Source organism: Canis lupus, chromosome X (genome assembly GCF_048164855.1).
Source record: "Canis lupus baileyi chromosome X, mCanLup2.hap1, whole genome shotgun sequence".
In the NCBI taxonomy this organism is placed as follows: domain Eukaryota; kingdom Metazoa; phylum Chordata; class Mammalia; order Carnivora; family Canidae; genus Canis; species Canis lupus.
In genome coordinates, this window is record NC_132876.1 from 118616686 (window position 1) to 118640825 (window position 24140).

A 24140-nucleotide genomic window follows, 5' to 3' on the forward strand; every position below is an offset into this window, starting at 1 on the left:
AGCTGAGTTGCAAAGGCCATACTATTTTTTCACTTATTTTAATGCTTGAGAATATTCCAATTATGTAAAAATAAATCTCTTTCCTGTTTGTGTTATTTTCCTCTTTTTTTAAAAATTTATTTTTATTTATTTATTTATTCATGAGAGACACAAAGAGAGAGAGAGAGAGAGAGGCAGGGACACAGGCAGAGGGAGAAGCAAGCTCCCTGTAGGGAGCCTGATGCTGGACTCAATCCCAGGACCCCAGGATCATGCCCTGAGCTGAAGGTGGACGCTCAACCACTGAACCACCCGGGCGCCCCTAACTCTTTTTAGATACACCTGGTAAGGATGGGAAAAACAGCAATATGGAATCTGAAATCACCCAAGGGTCTCAGTTATTTTTTAAATGCTTATATAGTATGTTGAAATGGTAGTAACTAATGACTTAGCTAAGCGCAGAACAACAATGGTCTGAAAGCCACACTTGAGAAGATTTATGTGGATGACACCACTCTCACCTGGAATAAGGGAGAAGGGTGCTTCTTCTGCCCCTCCTTTCAGAGAAGTTAAGAAGTCTTATTAATAATTAAGATGATCATTTGACAGCCTACTCAAAGAATCAAACTCAATCTTTTGCTGATATTTGACCTGGAAGAAAAGCCAACGAGGCAGGTATTATTTCCCGTATTCTGTGTGTGAAACACCAAAACTATGAGACATGTTCCAAGCTGCACACCTCCAGGAAGGAGAAAAGGCTGGCAAGTCGTTTGCCTCTTTCCAGACTGCTATGTGCACTCCTGTTAAAAGCAGCAACATCACGTTTTATTATCACTGAGTGCTTACAGTTTGTCAGAGTAGGTGAGCTCCACTCACACGTAGTCAAGAAAAGTGAAAAGGACTCTTTCCTAGGAAGAGACAGTTATTAGTAACGATCCATGGGGACAGATGAAAAGATGTCACAAAGCAGCCACGGCTCCTCCCAAGGATCACAGCAGCCCGGCGGTCCAGTGATGACGGCGCTCTGGCCCCTGTACCCCGCGGCAGCACCTGTCTCAGTTACCAGAAAGAGAGGGAGAGCCCGGGATGGGCTGCTAGAGAACTGTGTGTGGCTTCACGGCGTGACCTTATGACACCTTGTGCACAATGCTCACAGGCCGCGCTGACGTCCAGATCGGACACGAGGTACCTACCCGATCACCAGGAGAAGTACTGTCGTCCAAATTATTGAGGGCATTCTCCACTCGGGCCAGGCGGCCGGACAGCGACAGCAGAAGGTTGACCACTTTCTCCAGGTCCCCAATGAACATGCGGAACTTGTCGAACTCGTTGGGTTTGCAGACATCTTTGGCAATGGCCTCCACCTCGTCCCCAAGGGCGCTGTTGGCTTGGATGTCTTCCAGCAGGCTCTCCCGGGCTTCCCGAAGCACTTGCAGCTTGCGACTGATGCTCTCAATGAGTTCCTGCTGTGGGGACACAGGGTGGCATGCAAACACCCATGAGGACGGCCCCAAGCTGGCATCTGCAGCCGTGGTCACCGCTCCCATGCTCTGAGATAAGTGACCTGTGTGGAATTCAGCTGAATGGGGTAAAGGTTTACTTTGCATCAAACAACAGAGGACTTATAAGACCAGGGGAAGGATAACAGCTCCTGGTTAAGTCACTGGCATTTAGAAATATACATATATATATATATATATTTCTAAATTAATTACATATATTATACATATAATATATAATATAAAATATATATTATATAACATAACATATATTAATATAATATATAATTAATATATCATATTAATATACTAATATATTTATATATGATATAATATATCAATATTTATATAATTAATATATCATATTTATATATTATAATCAACATATTAATATATTAATATATATTTCTAAATTAAATATATTATTTATATATATTATTTATTTAGAATATATATAACATGATCATTTTACCCATTTTTAAGTGCAACACTCTGTGACATTAAGTATATGTGCTGTATGACCGTCATCATTACTAGTCTCTGGAACTTTCTCATGATCCCCAACTGAAGCTCTGGCCGTTAAATACGAACTCCCCATTCTCCTTTCCCACTAGCCCTTTAAATGATTATTTTTGAGGTGCTTGGGTGGCTCAGTGGGTTAAGCGTCAGTCTTTGGCTCATATCATGATCCTGGGGACCTGGGATCAGGCCCTATGTTGGGCTCCCTGTTCAGCAGGGAGTCTGCTTCTCCCTCTCCCTGTCACTCCCCCTGCTTGTGCTCTCCCTGTGTGTCAAATAAATAATTAAATAAAATCTTTATTTTTTAAAGGTCAAAAATAAAAAATAAAACCTATAAATTGTCCACCCTCGTGAAGTGAAGCGGTGCCATATGATCTGACTTGAGTGGCAAGATTAGCTGCCTCCTTTGTTATATTTGGGAAGAGTTATAGGGATGGCTCTAAAGAAGTACAATGTGTGAACCCCGCCCTGGAAAAAATTACTTTCTTATGATCACGGACATGTTTCTGCCATTAGGTCCACCCATGGCGGCCTGCAGGAAGGACACACTGAACTGCTAGCGCAGCACTGCACACTTGGAATGAGCTGATCACACGGCAGTTTTGTCTCAGGATGAAGCATTGACAGAGAATCTCCATCCAGCATCTGTGTGTGCATACACATATATAAAAATAACCCCCCAGGGCAGCCCCGGTGGCACAGCGGTTTAGCTCCGCCTGCAGCCCAGGGCGTGATCCTGGAGACCCTGGATTGAGTCCCACGTCAGGCTCTCTGTATGATGCCTGCTTCTCCCTCTGCCTGTGTCTCTGCCTCTCTCTCTCTCTGTCTCTATGAATAAATAAATAAAATCTTTAAAAAAAATAAATAACCCCCCAGACCTCAAAGGCACAGGATTCATCAGGGCACTGCCTCTTCTTGGCTCAATGTGCCTCAGGCTTATCAGCGCCCCTAGACAGCCGGCAGATTACAATGGGAAGCAGTTTTATTTTTTCAAAAGATTTTATTTATTTATTCATGAGAGATACAGATAGAGAGGCAGAGACACAGGCAGAGGGAGAGGCAAGGAGCCCGACGTGGGACTCGATCCCAGGACCGCGGGATCACGACCTGAGCCAAAGGCAGGCGCTCAACCACTAAGCCACCCAGGCGTCCCAATGGGAAGCCGTTTTAAAGGACAGCTGTCCTCAATGCTGATCAATCAGCATGGTTTTTCTCTTAAGACAGACCACATGGAATTTATAAATTGCTTTAGGCTTTTTTTTTTTTTTTTTTATAGGCTTTTTTTTTTTTATAAAGATTTTATTTTGTTTGAGGTAACGAGAGAGGGAGAGACAGCTGGGGAGAAGCAGACTGCCCACTGAGCGGGGAGCCTGACATGGGGCTTGAACTCCGGGCCCTGAGATCATGACCTGAGCTGAAGGCAGATGCTTTCCCTGACTCAGTGGTTTTTTCAGGTCAGCTTCTAGCTGCTCAGGATGCGAAGACATTTTCTTCCTCAGTCACTTAAAACTGTATGCATCTACATTACTTTGATGTTTTGTCTCCGAGTGTGGGAATCTGAGTGTGCCTGTGCCTGCCTATCTGTGTGTCCGTGTATCCAACTTATCTGGCGAGATGGTTTAAATCAACTTTGAATGCCACAGCTAAGATGGCTCTTTTGCAGATATTCATTACTTTATGGAAAAGCACAAAACAGATTATAGGGATGGAGAACTTTCCAAGTTCTTGCCTGAAGCCAACCCTAAGCTGAATGAATACCTCAAGTAATTCAGAGGATTGTGGATGTATGAGGAGCCCTAGCCAGTGTTCCTGGTAAATCTTCAGTGTCATTATTCTTTAGCAATTACCATAACAACGATTTCATGCCAATGCATGAAAATGTGCCTTCAAACCTGTAGTATCAGCTGAGCTAACTTGAAACTGGGTGTTCTGGAAGGAGCCCAAATTCCTTTGATTCCTTTATATGCCTTACATAAGTTTTTATTAGAAACACCCTCCCCTTCTTCCTTAAAGGGCCATTATAAGCAGCACAGACGTGGACTTGCAAAGATCTTGGGACAAGGCCTGACCCAGGAGGCACACGCATCAATCCCTCTCAGCAGCAGCCCGGGTGCAGGAGGCCTAGCCCACCACAGAGGAACCTCAGGCAAGCTCATCTGCGCCTGTTCTGCAGCACGCGGCATTCGGGGAGGCCTGGGTTATAGGGGTGAGTGGTGGCAGAGGCCAGCCCCCGGGTCTCGCCGCAGCTGCACTGTTGCCTCTCACCTCTGTTCTGCTGGTCCCCACATACCTAACTTCTGTCCCACTCCGTGGGGGAAATGAAGTCTTTTCTCTCTGGGCCTTCTTTGCCCACCTCTTGGCTCTAGGGAGAAACCATAACCCTCTCAGATTCCAGACTTTGACCAATGAGTGTGTTTGGTCTGGTTCTCCTGAAGAGTCCCACGCCTCAAGCAGGGCGCCTTCTGAGCAGTGTGCCTGGGCCGCCCCAGGTATAAAAAATACATTCAGCCTTCCCAGTGTGATGCCTTCAACGAGACACCAGAATTCCCTACCTGCTTCCCTGTGAAGGGCCCTTCATTCTCTTGCCTATGTCCTTAGTCTTCCCTAGCGCATGGGGTCACTCGATTCGGCTCCGTGAGCACGCAGCAATAACTGTGATCATGACAGCCCAGGTCACCGTGGAATGTCTGGTACTCTTGCTGTTCTAGACCCCAAATCCCACGGTGTCTAGAAGGTACACCTGGCCCATCAGGTACACCTTCACAGCGCTCACTTCCTCTTCTGCCCCTGTGCACACTTTTGCCCAAGCACAGGGCACAGTGTATTTGTGGGTAGTGGAAAGAAGGGTAGCAGTCACCTTTGTCAAATCAAGCCAAAAACCAGGATTCCTGAGTCACTGACACTGCACAGAACTGTGATTTATAGCATTTGCCATTTATGGTGAAATTGTTCAACAGGTGCATTTTGAACAAAATGTGTCCATTGGCTTAAGAGCTTAATCATGGAGGGTGGGGCGGGGGCAGGCTGTCAGGCGGTAAATTCAATTCATAGGGACTCCTCTCAATCCTGAAGCAGCCACAGGAAAGGAGGCGGTGGCCCAGCATCTCGTGCCTCCCAAAAGCAAAACAAGAAAGTGCCACATAACAGCCCGGGTGGCTCAGTGGTTGAGCGCCTGCCTTCAGCTCAGGGCGCCTGCCTTCAGCCCAGGGCCTGACCCTGGAGACCCAGGATCAAGTCTCACGTCGGGCTCCCTGCATGGAGCCTGCTTCTCCCTCTGCCTGTGTCTCTGCCTTTCTCTGTTTCTCATGAATAAATAAAATCTTAAAAAAAAAAAAAAAAAAAAAAAAAAAAAGAAAGTGCCACATAGGGCATGCTGTGCCCCAAATTCATCACAGCAGGAGAAACAAGGGCATGTCGGGAAGAGCACAGTCACCTATATCTAGGGTGAGGATGGAATTAGAAATGTACCAATGTACATTTCTTCTACTTTTATGAGAATAAGTAAAAACATTTTTGACTCTTTATTAAACAAACAAACAAAAAATGCAACCCTAAGCCAGATACAGGGCCTCTAGAAGTCCCAGGACCAAAATGCTAATCATTTCCTTCGATTCCTTTAATCAAAAAGCTACTGTTGGGCAGCCTGGGTGGCTCAGCTGTTTAGTGCCACCTGCAGCCCAGGGCCTGACCCTGGAGACTCGGGATCGAGTCCCCCGTCAGGCTCCCTGCATAGAGCCTGCTTCTCCCTCTGCCTGTGTCTCTGCCTCTCTCATGAATAAATAAATAAAATCTAAAAAAAAAGGTACTGTTTCCCAAAACACTGAAAGTAATTTTCGTTTCGGCACGAGTCACGGTATTTCTTCTATTATATCTGAAATCAACCAGCGGCATTTTTAAACCACTACTGACAGAAGCAGACTTCCAGCATAATTTTTTGCAAAGATTTTTGTTAAAAAAAAAAGTATTTTTTAATGAAAGCTCTTTTCCAAAGTACTAAGCATAGGAAAACATTCACAAAATGCTGGTTCCCTCCTTTTGTCTTCCTGGTAGCATTTAAACCAGCTCCAGGCCCTGGGGATAAACAGTACGTGGTGTCCTCTGGGACAGACCTTCTTTGGCAATTTCTTCATCCCTTTAATGCTGAGGGTTTCCTATTAAAAAAACAGGTAAGCAGCACCTAGCTGGCACAGATCTGGCGTGCTGACACATCATGAAGGTTTCAAGCTAACATAGTAGTGATGACACTGACACGGATAGCGGTAATTCTGTCCCTACTATGACCTCATGACTACTCACTGGTCCCCGACCTCATTCTGACTTCATCTCCAATCCTCCATTCCTCTTCCACACAGCTCCAGCCCCTGGCCCCTGCTGCTTCTTCAACACATCGTGAGGCTCCTACGTCAGGACCTTAGCACGGGCTGGTCCCTGTCCCCACAGCACCCCTAGGCACCCTCAGGGCTTACCCCTCACACAGCAGCACCCCAGGTCACCGTTCGGTAATCAGCTCATTGGGGCCCTCTCTGTAATCACATTCCTTTGTTTCACTCCACTCCTCACTCTGTTTTCATTCTCTTACCATCCAATGTACTATGTTAAGGGCTGGCAAAATCTTTCCATAAAGGGCCAGACAGTAAAGATTTTTGACTTTACAGGCCACACGGTCAGGTGCAAGCACTCACCTCTGCTGCTGTGGTGTGAAAGCCACCAGAGAGCATACAGAAATGGATCTATGTGGCTGTATTTCAATATTTACAAAAGCAGGTGGTGGGCCACATTTGGCCCACAGTCCATAGCGTGCTGACCCTGTATTGTATGGGTGTTTTTATGTTGGCTGAACACAAGCTTCCCCTCGGGTCAGGGAGGGCTCTATTCTGTTTTGTCTCCTGTTACGCCCCCAAATGCCTAAGGAGTTCTTTGAGTTAACAAATGATACTTTTTGGTTGACAAAGCACTTTATAACCACTGTTGGGATTATGATCATTTGGTTACAGGTACTGGAACTTGATATTCAAAGAGAACATGTGACTTGGTGGAGGGCACACAATTAAGTTCCTATATTTTATTTTTACTTATTTTTTTAAAAAGATTTTATTTATTTGAGAGAGAGAGAGAGAGAGAAAGAGAAAGCAAGAGGACAAACATGGGGGAGGGGCAGAGGGAGAACCAGGCTCCCCGCTGAGCAGGGAGCCTGTTGCAGGACTCCCATCCCAGAACCCTGAGATCATGACCTGAGCTGAAGGCAGATGTTTCACTGACAGCCACCCAGGCGCCCCAAGTCCCTAGATTTTAAATGGGATACAAGGGGATCCCTGGGTGGCTCAGCGGTTTGGCGCCTGCCTTTGGCCCCGGGGCGTGATCCTGGGGTCCCGGGATCGAGTCCCATGGGGTCCGGGCATGGAGCCTGCGTCTCCCTCTGCCTGTGTCTCTGCCTCTCTCTCTCTATGTCTATCATGAATGAATGAATGAATGAATGAATGAATGAATAAATAAATAAATAAATAAATCTTAAAAAAAATTAAATGGGATACAAGGGTCATATCAAGTTGAAGTTTGAATGAGACTAGTACCCACTTAATATGACCTTGGATCTTATTATACAAAGATGGCAAATCAGGAAAAGGCCCAGTTTTAGAATAGTAGGCTTAACTACAAAGGACTTAACGCTATTGCCCCAAACATCATCGTCCTGCACAAAAGCTAAATGCACATGCCCCTGGACATGTGGAGCAGGGCCCACGCTGGGAGCAGAGAGACGAGCTCCCCCTGCCTACCTACGAACATGCAGTCATTGACAGTGGGCTTTCCTACCTTCTTCACCGACAAGTCATGGTCCAAGTCGCTCCCCGAATCCTCTTCTGGCTCCTGCTGTTGCTGTAGGTCCTTCATCTTAATCAGCAACTCGGCCTTGGGGGCCGATGTACTATAATAGGTGGAACTGGTAGCAAGGGACAAGGCCACTGGCACACTTGGCTCCTCTTTCCTGGGGAAAAACTCAGCACTTCAATCAGCTGAGACGATAGGTACAGAGGCCCCCTTCCAGCCCACAGCCTGCCCTGTGACATGCTAACAGTGGTGCTAACCAAAAGACGATAGCCAGGGGCATGAGAAAGCCAAAGGGGGAAGGGGAGTAGGTGACAATGTTACAACTAGAAAATATTTGCCAAATGGACACTCCTAAAGTCTACAGAATGCAGCTTTTTAAAAAGGGGAAAAAGTCAAATAAGCAGAGATGTCTAAAAATCTCCCCCCAGGAGGGAAGAGAGCAGAGGGATGGTTTTCGCCAGAAGCCTCACATCTACAAGGACTAGATGTGCACAGTTCTGTGTAAGTGGGGCCATGGGACCCCAAGTGCAACATGCACCTTTTTACTTGCAGCCATGTCTGCTCCCTTTGTACTTCTGTGCTGCATTTCACCGGCACTCTCACATATTGTCAGGTAAGGGTGCTGATGGACAGAGCGTAAACAAACAGGACAAACATAACCACACACACACCGGTGTGGGCAAATGTGAATGAGACAGTGTGCAAAGGACATGCCTACCAAACCAGCGGCCACGTAATCCACTCACTGCGCTCCATCACCAGGAACAGAAATCCTCCATCATCATCATCATCATCATCATCATCATCATCAATCTTCATTATTAACATTTGAGGCTGGGTGCTTCTTTGCTATGAGGGTGTCCTGAGCACTGTAGTGTGTTGACAGCCTCCCTGGTCTCCACCCACAGGATGCCAGGACTACCTCCCAGATATGACAACTAAAAACGCATCAGAAAATTGCCAGCTATCCCCTGGAGGGACACGATGTCCCAGCTAAGAAGCGCTGTCTTCTGAGAAAGGAGCCTGTGGGCATCACTCCGAATCACAGTGGCCCTGAGCCAAGACAGCACTGGAGCTGTGGTATTTTCACATCTTTGCCAGGCCCCAAAGCTGGCAGCCCCAGGAAGGGGCCTTAGTGGCTCCTTTGGGAGGGTCACAAAACAACCAAAATGTGCTGGAAAGCACCGGGCAGGGCTTATGGAAATCTGCCCCCCAAAAGTTATCATGAAAAGAAATCTACAGATAAGCCTCTTGCCCTTTTAAGCCTAAGAGGGCAAGAGGGCAGAAGCACGCACGGGCAAGCTGCAGAACTGAAGACAAGTGTACTTACTTCTCCTCCGTGGTTCTAGGAGAGGGGATTTTGGGGAGCAGCTTCCTCCGCTGCTGGGCTTCCTCCAGGAGGTGCTCGTCTTTGGGGAAGATCCCCTCCATCAGGTCCATGGTGGTTCTGATCTTCACACTGGGGTCCAGGATATCGGCCAGGGACTTATCCTTCCCCACAATCTCCCGGGCCAGCTCTTCTGACTTGAGGTCTTCAGCTGTCCTCTCTTTGGCCTTCACGTAGCTGAGCCCCGAAGGAGAGGCCCCGCTGTCCTTGGTGGGGGGCGCTGGGGTGCTGGGCGGCTGCGGCTCGGGCTCAGCGCCCTGGCGGCTGTACACGCAGAAGCGTGAGTAGGACTGCTCCGACGTGCTGAGCGTCTTGATCTGGTCTCTCTCCAGCCCGCTGGGCAGCGCGGGCAGCTCGGCGGTGCGGGCCAGGCCCTGGCGGCTCTCCTTCTCAGGCTGGCTCTCCGAGTGCACAATCTTGATGGGCACCATCTTCACCGTGGTATTGTTATCAATCACCCGCTCAATTCTGGGAAGAGAAGGAAGAGCCATCTGCTGAAAACACACAGTGAGCCCCGCACAGGGTGCTACCAGGGATGGCAACCGGCTGGTCCCTCGCCTCCCCGGACGGCTGGAGAACGTGCTGGAAGGAGCCTCTAGGATCACACGGCCCAGGACAGGGAATGGAGGTGGAAGAGGCCCTGTTTCCGGACCCAGATTCCATTTTCAAAGTCACCCCCACACCCACCTACCTAGAGAAGCCTAAGGGTGTATCCCTGGGCTGAGAGGCAATGGTTTAAAGCTCATTTTCTTGCTGATAATAGTGCAAATGTTAACAAGTTACATTTTCTATTTAGTTATGCTTTGTTTGGTCGGGAAGCCTGCAACACTTATTAGGCTTCTTTCACGAACTATCCTCACAGCCTCTGTAATGCTCAAAGCAGGGCCGGCGCACACCCACGGGGGCCTGTGTGGGTCTGGGCCACGGGAAGATTTCTAGAAAGAGTGGTCGTGTTTTGAGTAGACACTGAACTCCACCCATCCCCCGGCCCCAACCTGAAGCTTCCTCCTGTGGTGTGTGCCCTGGGTGTCACCCTCCACCTGCCTGCCACCTCTCAGCACTGCCAGCCATGCTTCACATGGCTTTTCACACCAGCCACATATGGATCTGGCGGCAAAGACAGGACACTTTGCTTTCATTAGTATTTAAGTGATTCACTAAGGACACACTTTTCCTGTAAAAAAAAAAAAAGGGGGTGGTGGTGGTGGTGGCAGCTCATTCAGGTCTTGGTCTCAGGGTTGTGAGATCGAGCCCCACATGGAGCCCTGCACTGGGTGTGGAGTCTACTTAACATTCCCTCTTTCCCTCTCCCCCTCCTCAATCCTGCTCACACATACTTTGCTTCAAAAGAAAGAAAGAAAGATTAATAAAAAACATTTCCCAGTGAGAGTAGCTGGGGTGCACCCCACAGGACAGAGAGAACACGGAACTGGTCAATGTGATGGGGCTTCATCCAGGAACCCTGCACACTGTGGATGCCCTCAGCTACACCTCGTTGGACTGCACCCCAGGGACCTTGTGGACCAGGGCCACTGGGACAAAAATTTGTTTCAAGTATTTAAAATTTTTTTAAAGATTTCATTTAGGGATCCCTGGGTGGCGCAGCGGTTTGGCGCCTGCCTTTGGCCCAGGGCGCGATCCTGAAGACCGGGGATCGAATCCCACATCGGGCTCCCGGTGCATGGAGCCTGCTTCTCCCTCTGCCTGTGTCTCTGCCTCTCTCTCTCTCTGTGTGTGACTATCATAAATAAATAAAAATTAAAAAAAAAAAAAAAAGATTTTCTGTTTAAAAAAATAAAAAATAAAAATAAAGATTTCATTTAGGGATCCCTGGGTGGCACAGTGGTTTAGTGCCTGCCTTTGGCCCAGGGCGCGATCCTGGAGACCCGGGATCGTCCCACGTTGGGCTTCCGGTGCATGGAGCCTGCTTCTCACTCTGCCTGTGTCTCTGCCTCTCTCTCTCTCCGTGTGACTATCATAAATAAATAAAAATTAAAAAAAATTAAAAAAAAATAAAGATTTCATTTATTTATTTGACACAGACGGAGAGAACAAGTAGGCAGAGCAGCATGCAGAGGTAGGGGCAGAGGGCAGAGGGCGAAGTAGACTCCTCGCTGAACAGGGAGCCTGACGCAAGACTTGATGCCAGGACCCAGGGATTGTGACCTGAGCAGAAGGCAGACACTTCACCGATTGAGCCACACAGGTGCCCTCCGTTTCAAGTACTTTTAAAGGACGGATTAGATAAAGAGAGCCACCTGCTGGTGCCCAGAAGGGAAGGAAAAAACAAGTGAAAACCACAAAGCCAAAACTCCAAACTTGTTTCTAACTTAGTGGGCCTAACATCACTTCTACAGGAACACCTGGGTGGCTCAGTGGTTGAACATCTGCCTTTGGCTCAGGGCGTGATCCCGGGGTCCTGGGATCGAGTCCCACGTCGGGCTCCCTGTGTGGAGCTTGCTTCTCCCTCTGCCTGTGTCTCTGCCTCCCTCTCTGCCTCTCATGAATAAATAAGTAAAATCTTAAAAAAAAAATAAATCACTCTACAGTGTGATGCTAACAGACCAAATTTTGTGTAGCACAAGGAACGTTCCAGTGCTCTATATTAAATGCTCCCCCCCATCCCCCGCCCTTTAACTGGTGGCTGGGAACACAGTGTGTTTTTTCCCGTTTACTGCAGTGTACAGGCTAAAATAATTTCGTATTGTCTTCTCTCCTCCAGTAGAAATTACTAGATGTTTTATCTAAGTATTCACGTACAGTCCCCCCAATGCCTTTTTTGTGAAGAAATTTTAAAAGGCGAGCTTGGTGGAAAATACCATTTAGATGTGCTAAACTTCAGAAGGAAACTTTTGGCATTTTATTTAAGCAAAGACAGAGAAACAAGAACCCCTCTTCATTCCTTTCATTCCACACTTAGAAACCTGGACCACCTATTATTTATTTCTTTTTTTTTTTAAGATTTTTTTTATTGGAGAGAGAGAGAGAGAATGGGGGGGGTTGGAGCAGAGGGAGAAAGAGGGAGAAGCAGACTCCCCTCTAAGCAAGGAGTCCAACATGGGGCTCAATCTGAGGACCCCAGGATCATCACCTGAGCCAAAGGCACTTTAGTGACTGAGCCACCCAGGCACCCTGATTTTTTTTTAAGTCAGCTGTACACCCAGTGTGGGGCTTGAACTCATTACCCTGAGATCAAGAATCCCATGATCTGGGACACCTGGGTGGCTCAGAGGTTGAGCGTCTGCCTTCAGCCCAGGGCATGATCCTGGAGTCCCTGGATCAAGTCCCACATCTGGCTCCCTGTGTGGAGCCTGCTTCTCTCTCTGCCTATGTCTTTACCTCTCTCTCTGTGTGTCTTTCATGAATAAAAAAAAAAAAAAAAAAAAAAAAAGAATCCCATGATCTCCCAACTGAGCCAGCCAGGCTCTATTACTGACTTCTAAGTCTGCCCGTATTTATTTTCCTGCACTTGTGGAGAAATGATTTCCAGGGCAGGAAGACATGGAAAAAAGAACACAATGAGAACAAGTCCTTCACACACCGACATATACTTTCCAACAAAGCATCTCTTCCTGGTCCTTTCTAAGCATAAATGCTCTCTCCTCTAGAAAAGTGTCCAGACTTCTACACCGGAAAAGTTGGATGAATGTTTACTTCAAAATCAGGGGTAAAACACAGCAGATGAGACCTTACCACAACTGGATCGTATCAATTCCTAATCCAGGGCCGCCGGGTGGCTCAGCAGTTTAGCGCCGCCTTCAGCCCAGGGCCTGATCCTGGAGTCCCAGGATCGAGTCCCACATCAGGCTCCCTGCATGGGGCCTGCTTCTCCCTCTGCCTGTGGCTCTGCCCCTCTCTCTCTGAGTGTGTGTGTCATAAATAAAATCTTAAAAAAAAAAAAAAAAAGTAAGCTAACCTAGTTTTAGGACAGGAGTTGATGCCCCCGCCCCCTTTTTGGGCATGAATGCCTGTTCTGGAATTCCTGAGTGAGGAGGGCAGCAGCATGCACCTCCTTTGCTTTGCATTCCGGCTGCAGCTCTCAGCACCTGGCACGCAGGAATTGCTCAAAAGGTGAGCAAAGGCGGGAGTCTGCCCCGCACCCTGGCCCGAGCTCCAGCAGGCAGCCGGCACACGCGCACCGTGATCCAGGGGTAACTGGAAGAAGGGGAGACCAGACAGAGAAGGAGAGAAGGGGAGCAGCTCGTACTCAGGAAATTAAAGTCCGCAGAGGGCCGGGCAAGAACAGTATCTTGGAGCTGAGCTCAAACGACAGGCAGGGGAGGAAGGCCAGGCCCAGGCTCGCTTTCCTTACTGACCGTCGGTGGGGGAGCGTGGACACACAGCAGGGCTGGGCCCGCGGGGCCCTGGGATTCCACGCTCTCACACCATGGTGTAGCGGCAGACAACACCCGGGCGAATGGGGAGTAATTCAGAGCACTACGGGCGATCTCCTGGGGAGCAACTTTCGAAGGCGGCACGGCCACCATCTGCCTCACCGCACTTCTAGGGCAGAACAGGGAGGGCAAATTTGGCAATGGGTCCAGATACCGACCAGAATCTAGCTGTCTGAGCACTTCTTTTTTTTTTTTTTTTAATATTTTAAAAAAATTTTATTTAATCATGTAAGAAAGAGAGAGAGACAGAGGAGAAGCAGGCCCCATGCAGGGAGCCCAACGTGGGACTCGATCCTGGATCTCCAGGATCACACCCTAGGCTGAGGGCGGCACTAACCTGCTGAGCTACCTGGGCTGCCCTTTTTTTTTTTTAATTTATTTAATCATGAAAGAGAGAGGGAGAGAAAGGAGAATGAGCACTTCTACCACCAGGGACATGGCCCAAGTGATGTGGTGGGAAACCCTGGCTTCTGCCCACTAGATGCCGGGAGCAACACTCCCTCTTCTGCTGTGACATCTAAAACATCTCCACAAAGCCCGATGTCCCTGGAGGTGAAACTGCCTTCCCCCAGGTTGAAAAGCACTGGTCTAGAGAACAAGAGGAAAATTCTCCACCTCTTCCATTTCTCAGCTCTTCAAAGGCACTCAGGGAGGAGGAAAACAGTAAACAGTCAGTGCTCTTGACTGGCCAGTCCCTGTTGGATGACACTTATCACTGTCTCAATGGCCATGATAGACAATCCCATGCCTGCACTTCTAACAGCAGCACCATGCAATATAACACATGTTTCGTCTGCTTTAATTAAATGTGTGTACCAGCTTGGCTCTTCACATAAGGTAAAGAACAGCGTGGGGGCGCCTGGGTGGCTCATCGATTGAGCATCTGCCCTCAGCTCCTGGGATCGAGCACTGCATCAGGCTCCCTGCTCAGCAGAGTCTGCTTCTTCCTCATCCTCTGCCGCTCCCCCTGCTTATGCTCTTGCTCTAATAATTAAATAAAAATCTTTAATAAAATAAATAAAAATGCAATAAAAAAACCCCAACAAAACCAGTGTGGAGGGGTGCCTGGATGGCATAATTGGTTAAATGGCTGACTCTTGGGGTTTCAGCTCAGGTCAAGATCTCAGGGTCCTGGCACTGACCCCCAAGTTGGGCTCTATGCTCATCATGGAGTCTGCTTGAGACTCTCTTTCTCCCCCTCCCTCTGCCTCTTTCTACCCTGTGCTCCCTCTCTCTCATACAAATAAAGAAAATCTTAAAAAAAAAAAAGAAAGAAAAAAGAGAGTGGAAATACTGGACATTATGAAAAACATCAATTTCTCCTGCAAGTCTCATGCTTAGTTTAAAATGGATTCTGGGGATCCCTGGATGGCTCAGCGGGTTAGAGCCTGCCTTTGGCCCAGGGCGTGATCCTGGAGTCCTGGGATTGAGTCCCACATCGGGCTCCCTGCATGGAGCCTGCTTCTGCTCTCTCTCTCTCTCTCTCTCTCTCTGTGTGTGTCTCTCATGAATAAATAAAGTCTTTAAAAAATAAAATAAAATAATAAAATAAAATAAAATAAAATAAAATAAAATAAAATAAAATAAAATAAAATAAAATAAAATGGATTCTGATTACGAACAGGTGCTTGGGGAAAACATAGCCCTTGTGCACAGATGCCTGTGGGTGCTGCGTATCTAAATGCTGGCCCTGGGTGAAAGGGACAGGGGATAGTCACCACCTCCATTACATCTCCCTTGCTCCTGTGGAACAGAACAGCCCTCCACCAAGTTCAAAATCCAACTGACCACTGGAACTGTGGATTCTCTCCCCACCCCGGACTTAGTCCCCAGGAGCAAGTGAAAATCCACTGTGTGGAGCTGAAGCAAGGTACCCATCGGATACCACCCAGGAAAGATGCACCAAAAACCTCCCGCTGGAGCTCATGAAAGGGGAAGGGCACAGGGCCACCGTCCCAGTGTGGTACCTTGTGGAATTCTCATCCTGGATGAGCAGGGGAGGTTTGTCTGTCAGCTTCTGGGGAGCGAACTGAGGAGAAGGTGAGCGTGAGGTCTCCATGGTGGACATGTGCAGGGGCCGGAATCTGGACGGGAGCAGAGCTTCACGCTTAGGACAGGCTGTGTGCTCATCTACATGCTGCCTGCTGTGCTCACCAGCGGCCCTCAAACTGTCTTCAGGCTGGGTGCTGCTCAGCTTCTCCACCGAGGCACAGGGGATGTGGGAGAGAGACAAGCGGTCCACACAAGCCTCCAGGGCCTCTGGGGACGGTGGTGGAAGGGACTTGCTGGGGGCTCCTAGGTGAGTGGCCACAGGTGTGCCACCGGCCAGGCCCTTGAATGGCCTGGGTTCACGTTTGGGCGGTGGCGGCCTCTGTGGGGCTGGCTTCTTGGTGAGTGGTGTAGTGTTCACAGGCCTTGGGTCCTGCCCTCGAGTGTGCAGGGCTGAGGGGGCGCTCTGCACTTGTGGTCCTGGGTGGAGCGTCTCTTCTGGGTATCTGTAATCTCGAGGTAGAGTCCCCGCTCGGCTGCGGGCCTCCTGGGGCACCTCTGGAGCTTCCCAGGCGGGAGATGGCTTAGGGGGCTGGGATGGCTTCTGGAAGTCCTGCTGTGCTGTTGTACTGTCTTCTGGACACTGGGCATCATCTGCTTGTCTAGAGGAAGAAAGTATAAAAATGAGCAAATGATTCCAAGTAACATCTTTTCTGCAAACAGGACTAGAACCAGATCTTGATAACCTTCTTAAATTATTTTAAGGAATTAAATCGATATACGTTTTCTGACACCTGTCTCCACTGCAATTTGTAATGCAAGATACCCAATCCAAACAGCCAGTGGACAACATCAGGTGGTATGTTGGCATGTCATATCACAGGATGGGAAGTATTAAAAACACATGCACACATGTAAGATATACACACACATACATGTACATGCAAGTTGCATTCTGGGGCAAAAAAACTTACACAAAGATTTTTAAAAACAATGTTGGTGGGCAGCCTGGGTGGCTCAGTGGTTTAGCACTGCCTTCAGTCCAGGGCCTGATCCTGGAGACCCAGGATCAAGTCCCACATCGGGCTCCCTGCATGGAGCCTGCTTCTCCCTCTGCCTCTCTCTCTCTCTCTCTCCTCTCTGTGTCTCTCTCATAAATAAATAAAATCTTTAAAAACAAAACAAAACAAAAACAATGTTGGTGAAAATTCTCATATGGCTATATTCAAAAATACTTATTTTGTGTTGCAACAGTATTTTTATGTGGCTTATGTTGGAAAATTGCCATATGCAAAGAGATAGAACTTTCTAACATGAGCTACAAATCCATTTTTTTTTTCTTAAAGATTTCATTTATTCATGAGAGACACAGAGACAGAGAGGCAGAGACACAGGCAGAGGGAGGAGCAGGCTCCATGTAGGCACCCTGATGTGGGACTCCAGGATCACGCCCTGTGCCGAAGGCAGACGCTCAACCGTTGAGCCACACAGGCGTCCCTACAAATCCACTTATTGATCAAACCTTTAAAATCAGTAGCATATTATTAAAAATGAGAAAAACAAAGACTTTCAGGCACTGCCAGTGGTTCATTGATCTTTCCATACTGTTCTGTTTCCAGTTCTATGTTCACTTTTTATGCACATATGCAAGTATTTAATATGCACAGACACAGACACAGAAAGGTCCCCACAAAACACTCCCACAGGTGTGCTCATGCGTGTGGTTATCTGTGCTATAGCCAACGCTCCGGAGCTAACAAGTACCAAACTTGCAATAAAGCAGCAGGCCATGCCTTTGCCAACCCACGGTTCCACCTGACCTGACAAAGTCCTAAAATGAGCTTCTGATGGAATCTTCTGTTCAGGAAGGGGCAGTTTTGCACCGGGAGACAACTGTGCAGTTGCTAAAGGGAACTCTAAGATGGGCGGCAACCAGAGAACCAGCAGGTGGAGCACCAGCACCCATGAGAGATGTAACCTACTAACTAACAAATCAGATAAAGCTTCCCCCACCCCCACCCCGACACTAGGGAAGGAGCCTCATTCCAGTATCCTCTTTGAGACCCAGGAGCATGCCTGTGTCCTGGGACATCGTGATGCCAGGCCTGGGTGCTACAGATGTCCCAAGCCCACCCAGGTTGCTGGCCTGCAGGTGCACTGCCCTGTGCATGTCCCTCTGATCATGTCCTCAGAAGAATGGGCCCCTCTGGGTTCAGGGGATGCTGGAGAGCAGAACCCAGACCATACCCAGTTCCCTTCCCTTTCCCCACTGTCAGCCAGCTGGGGCCCAGCCCCCCACCCTGGGCCACACAGAGCTGGACCCTGCCCCACCTAGAAGCTGGAAGCCCTCTGTATCTGGGGGAGGGCAGAGGAGTTCCAGTCCCAGCAGGACCCAGAGAGAAGGCAGCTTTGGTTTCTGCTTCTAAGATGCTGAACACACTGCCTCAGCTTAGGAAACACATGGTGGCAAAATGGCCAAGCATAAGAACTTAAAATATTAACCCCATTCCAGGAAGCTAGGCATTTAAGAAAAAAAAAAAATACATATCAGTACACACTAAGAGAAACTAGAAGTTTTCAAAATAACCTGAACATAACAATGGATGCTTAGAGAACACAGTCAAGCAGCCATGTGGTTACTGAATGGCTATTAAACACGCTGACAACGCATTCTGAGAAGCAGAACTCAGGGCTCCGGTGTCCCACCTCCACCTCGCAGTAACAGCTTTGTCCTGCTGTGACGGAATGGCCACTGTGCCTGGTAAGACTGTAAAACCTCATTCATGACCATTCACAAGTGCCTCCCCAATACTTCAGTTCAAAGAGCGAGCCACGCTTGAATGTTTTCTCCTCCTACAAAACGCTTGAAATACAGTATCCACAGATCCTCACGAGGGCACCTGGTACCACTTATTTCGAAAATATCCACCACCTCATAGAAACAGCTAATTAAATTAGCTATAATTTATTGCTTAACTCTAAGTGCTTTTGGCCATCTGGATGCACATTTAATATGTTAACTAAAAAAGAGCTCTATTTGCAGAGTTTTAGGCAGGATGTGCTGAGATCTGCCCAGAAACAGAAGAGAACTCACATATGTGAAAGGAGGACTTGGAGCAAAAGACCGGCTGCAGAGTCTGCCCAAGGGGTAGGTCCCAGCTTCTCTCAGGTAGAAGGTCCCACGGGCTCCTTCCTGTCTTCCTGATGGGGCATCTTTGCAGGACCGCAGGGCACTAAGTTCCCTCAGGGTGGTGTGCACACTGCTCAGTCTCTCCTTGTTCTAGAATGGAGTTCACTGTGCTCCACCTTGATGCCGCACTCCAGTTAGATTTACGTTAGCACAGCACTTTCTGCGACACGTTTCCATTCCCTTATTTTTTCTTTCCTTCTCCCAGCCACCAAACTTACAAAGCCAAAGCCATAAAACCACTAATTGGTTTTTATTACTCCAGTGAGGAAATCAGGGTCACAAGGACAAGGAGGACCACAAGTGGGAATCTGGGGTCCTGCAAGGGTCATGTTCCAATCTGTTTCTAATAGGTTCCAAGTGACGACGCAGTACATGTGTGTATGTATGTGTGCACCGCGTATGTTGCACGTGTGTCTATGCTCTGCATGTCTTTGATGTGTATCTGCCAGTCTCTGTGTATGCATATCCCCCCATTTAAAAAAAACTTTTCGGGCAGGGCAGCCTGGGTGGCTCAGTAGTTTAGCGCTGCCTTCAGCCCGGGGCGTGATCCTAGAGACCCAGGATCAAGTCCCACGTCTGGCTCCCTGCATGGAGCCTGCTTCTCCCTCTGCCCGAGTCTCTGCCTTTCTCTAAATAAATAAAATAAATAAAATCTTTTAAAAAATAAAATAAATAAAACCTTTTCAAGTATAAAGTCAATGGTGAAATAAAGAAAATAAGATATCTTAAGGATGTGCCAGCAACAGCATCCAAGCATTTGCTCCTAGGTATACACTGGAGCAGCTGAGTCAAGCCATACAAAGGAAAATTGAAAAGGCAGCTGCATTCCAGAGTCCCAGCAATTGATATGCAGCTTAGGCTTCTCATTGTCACGCAGAACATGCTAATCACATGTTACCAAGGAGAACAGAGCAGCTCCAGCGCAGCTCCAGGAGGAGGGAGGCCTGGCTGCAGCTCTGCGGCTCTAGGCTCTATGTAAGCAGCGGGGACACCCCCGGGAGCCCTGCAAACCCCATCTGGGGCTGGAGCCCAGCACCGTGCTGTTCTTTCCTATTGGCCTGGCTGGGGTGGGGGCAACGGGAGGTGAAAGGTCTCCAACAGGGCAACGAAGCAAAACAAAACAAATCTGAAGAGGAAAACCCACCTTGGTGAATGCTGCTCAGTGGCCCAAACAGCCTGTGACAGGGCAGAAAGGACCAAAGGGCCAAAAGGAAAAAGATTACACACATACACATACAGACACAGAATGCTCTGGAAATCCCACCAACACTGTTCTAAGTCACATCTACATTTTTGATCTGGGTATGGAGCCGGCCAGGCCTGTGTCTAAATCGGTTTCCATATCTGAGAGGTGGCGGTTTTATTTCCAGATTCCATCTGTTCAAGAGGAGTCCTGTGGCAGCACTGGATTTCCCTCTCTGGGTAGCAATTTTCTGCTCCCGATCACACAGTCCCTGGGCTCCTGGAGGTCGCCCCCAGCACGGGCCTCGTGTCACTCTCCAGTGACTGCACGGTTCATGGTCTCCGCTCTCCTCACTGGGCTGTGAGCGCCTCCACGGAGGGCAGGGCACCAGGTTCTCTTCTCCGGGGCCTCAGGAGTGAAGCTTACACGTGTCACACCATCACCTGAAAGCCCAGTAAACCTCCAGGTGCATTTGTGGCTTTTGGTCCCTAGGCAGAATGGTAAAGAGCAAAGCTGCAGGCTGTTCGTTAGGTTCTCAGTGAAATAACTTTGCACATGAACGTTCCCAACACACCTAAACATTTTTAGACTGCTCTGTAATCAGTAATTCACTGCTGCTTTGCAAACAGGGTTAACGATCATCTTCACCAAGGAAAAGAAAAACATGTCCATCTCGTGGATGACCTAAGTAACACGTATACAGGGTCCTTCTTTCCAAAGTACATCAGGCAACAAACAGTGTGCCAAAAAGCTTCATTTCCTCACCTGTTAAGGTGAATCACAGGCCACACCACGCGAGGGGTGAGGGTGGGGGGTGTCACCATGTGAGGCAGAGGCAGATGGAAGCCCCCGGGGTGGTAGGCTCCGTGCGCTGGTCCCTACCAGTCAGATGCTGCACTGGGCACCCAAGAGGAAAGGGCCAGCTGTGGTGGAGCAGATCTGAGCGCAGGTCCCTAAGACACCAACACCACCCAAACTCCCTTCCCATCACACTACACACCACTGTGCCGCACAGCTGGTGCAGGGCTGCCCTGACCTCCACGTAGGGAAGGGCATCGCCGTGGCAGGCTGCTGCAGGGCACTGTGCTACAACCGTACCACCAGAATTCTGCGCCGTGGAACTGACTCAACAACAGAGAGATGAAGAGCAAGCTTCCTCTGGAGGGTGATACTCAGGTGTTTCCTCCTGTCATTTCAATATTATGGCTCCTGGGTGGCTTAAGCGTCTGCCTTTGGCTCTGGTCATAACCCCGGGGTCCTGGGATCGAGCCCCACACCGGGCTCTCTGGTTAGCTGGGAGCCTGCTTCTCTCTCCCTCTGCCTGCCACTCCTCCTGCTTGTGCTCTGTCTTGCTCACTCTCTGAAAATCTTAAAAAAAAAAAAAAATCACAAACAATACTAACTCATGCCATTCACAAAACCAGCCTATGTTGACGTTAGCAATGGATAGGGTGGCTGGTGTACTGGAGACGGTGTAAGAATAGTACTTGTGAGTGGAGGTTGCAAAGCCAGACCCAGAGCCCACTTTTGCACAGAGCAAAACTGCCTCCAAGGACAACTGGGTAGAACGCAGAGGAGTTGCCTTCCAAATGGAGCCAGGTTGCCATGAAGGACTGTGGAGGCCAGTGTTTACAGTTTGAGAGAGCACACATCCATTGCTGATGGGCGTCGACAGCAGTGATGTTGTGAAGTGTAGAATCGTCTGCTAGAAAGCACGGCGGGGCAGCCCGGGTGGCCCAGTGGTTTAGCGCCTCCTTCAATCCAGGGTGTGATCCTGGAGACCCGAGATCGAGTTCCACATTGGGCTCCCTGCGTGGGGCCTGCTTCTCCCTCTGCCTGTGTCTCTGCCTCTTTCTTCCTCTCTGTGTGTCTCTCATGAAAAAATAATTCTTAAAAAAAAAAAAAGAAAGAAAGAAAGCATGGTGTACGCACCAGCACCAGCCGGGCAGTCCGAAGAGCAGCCACGGGAGTAGGCATTCAGACGACCCCGGTGGCCGGGAATGCACGGGACACTCGCACCACAACAAACATGAGTGTCCTGGATGAGTCCCTGGCATCTCCACTGCTCTTCTCGTCCCCCAGGGAATCCCCAACAGACACACATCACCTTGGCGAGGTACAAGCAGAAAGCTCTTCTATCTACACAGCCCCCCCCACCCCCCCCACCCCACCCCCGCCAAGCCAAATGAGGTGGGAAAAGGAGATGATGGGCGAGGCATGAGCGCTCAACAGACGTAATCGACCGATCAACTGACCCATTCGCTAATGAGTGGACAGAAACACTCAGGAAACATTTCAAACAGCAGGAACACCAGGAATAATGGCATCGCCTACTCTTTCCTGGGAGGTGCCAGATTACCACGGGACTTCCTAGACGGTGAACCCCTGTAGGTTAGCAGCTGTCTGGTTGTCCTATCCCAGTTTCTAAGCATGCAAACAACATCGACTGAACAAATAAGCAGACACGCCAGGGATGATGGAGAGAGCTGTCCCACTTTTGTGTCTTGCAGAATCACCTCGTGGGAGGGTAGGAGGCCTGAACCATTTTCGATTCAGTCATCTCCTTACTGCAACATCTCCACGGAAGCTTTTCTCTCTGTGCCAAGCCCAAATAGGCTCTCTCTTCTGTGATTATTCTTTTTTTTTTTCTTTTAACATTTTATTTATTTATTCATGAGAGACACAGAGCGAGGGGCAGAGACACAGACACAGAAGCAGGCTCCCTGTAGGGAGCCCGATGTGGGACCTGATTCCAGGATCCTGGGATCGCGCTCTGAGCTGAAGGCAGACGCTCAACCATTGAGCCACCCAGGTGTTTCTCTTCTGTGATTCTAATGCCACGTGGGGAAAGCAACTACTTTAGAAAATCAGATGAATGTTATTTCTTCATTGTCTTAACAGATGGATAAAAAGATTTGCTTCCTTTGGGTTTTATTTTTGCTTGTAGATACTTGGACGGTAACAGCAAAGAACTCAAATTAGAGAGCCTGATAAGTCATTTATGTAGAGAACAGATTAATAGGCTCCACTCACAGATGACCCAAAACCAAATATACGAGCACAGACTTCTGAAAGGGCTAGTGTGCAGTCACAGAAAACACCTAGATTCAGAGATTATAATCTGTGAGGGTCCTTAAGTATCCAACTCTGTTGTCAGAACACATGTTTTGAATCTATTCCAGGCTAGAAACCCTCATTCCTGGTTTCAAGATGTGACACTTGAAAAAAAAATTTTTTTTTAATAGTGTGCTTTATTATTTTTTTAATATATTTTTTTAAATTTTTATTTATTTATGATAGTCACAGAGAGAGAGAGAGAGAGAGAGAGAGAGAGAGACAGAGACACAGAGACACAGAGACACAGGCAGAGGGAGAAGCAGGCTCCATGCACCGGGAGCCCAATGTGGGATTCGATCCTGGGTCTCCAGGATCGCGCCCTGGGCCAAAGGCAGGCGCCAAACCGCTGCGCCACCCAGGGATCCCCCCAAATTAAAAAAAAAAAATTTTTTTCTTGAACAAAATCAGCCAAATTCCCTCTGCCAATCAGCTCCAAGCCAGTTAGAATCAGAGGCACAGATAAATTGAATATAAATGACATTTGCATGTGATCTGTTAGCAGTTTTGTCCTGGCGTTCTGTTTTTGGGTTTCCTAAAAACATGTTTTATGCAGTTCAAAGAACAGGCAAGCCTATACCAACTGCAAGGTTTTAGAAGTGGCCGAACGATCAAATCAAGATTTTAGGGGCAAGTGGGGCTGGCCATGGATGTTGCTCAGCTCCTGGCCACAAAGTACACTCAGCGTGCTCTGCAAGTCTGACCAGGTGACTCAGCGGGGACCCCACTCGTCTTCTGAAGCTGCAGGACACAAGAGTGCCCTCAGGAATGCCACCAGTCACCCCACAGTGCTGGTGGAGACCTGCTATCTCTTCTGATAGGCATTTGGGTGCCCCAGTTCAGCTAACGTGGAGCCAGCCAGGACCCCGCTGTCAGCATGGGTCAACGAATGTCGGACCAGAGAAGTGAAGCAGGACACAAAATGCAAACCACAAGAGACACATGAAAAACAAAAGTTTCCTTGGGGATCCCTGGGTGGTGCAGCGGTTTGGCGCCTGCCTTTGGCCCAGGGCCTGATCCTGGAGACCCAGGATCGAATCCCACGTCGGGCTCCCGGTGC

At 48.6% G+C, this 24140-nt stretch overlaps 1 protein-coding gene across 5 annotated transcripts in view; it reads right to left on the reverse strand.

Annotated features, from left to right (window-relative positions):
- Positions 1-24140, reverse strand: part of SHROOM2 (shroom family member 2) — a 142746-nt gene that overhangs the window by 4156 nt on the left and 114450 nt on the right. For 3 of the 5 annotated variants that reach the window (XM_072815344.1, XM_072815342.1, XM_072815345.1), the window contains 4 exons: positions 15572-16255; positions 9154-9678; positions 7809-7980; positions 1173-1445 (listed from right to left, as the gene is read on the reverse strand). In XM_072815344.1, the coding sequence (XP_072671445.1) occupies positions 1173-1445; positions 7809-7980; positions 9154-9678; positions 15572-16255 (1654 nt within the window). Of the gene's footprint in view, positions 1-1172; positions 1446-7808; positions 7981-8569; positions 9679-15571; positions 16256-24140 lie in introns of all 5 variants that reach the window. The other 2 variants (XR_012026081.1, XM_072815343.1) reach the window with 2 other exon arrangements.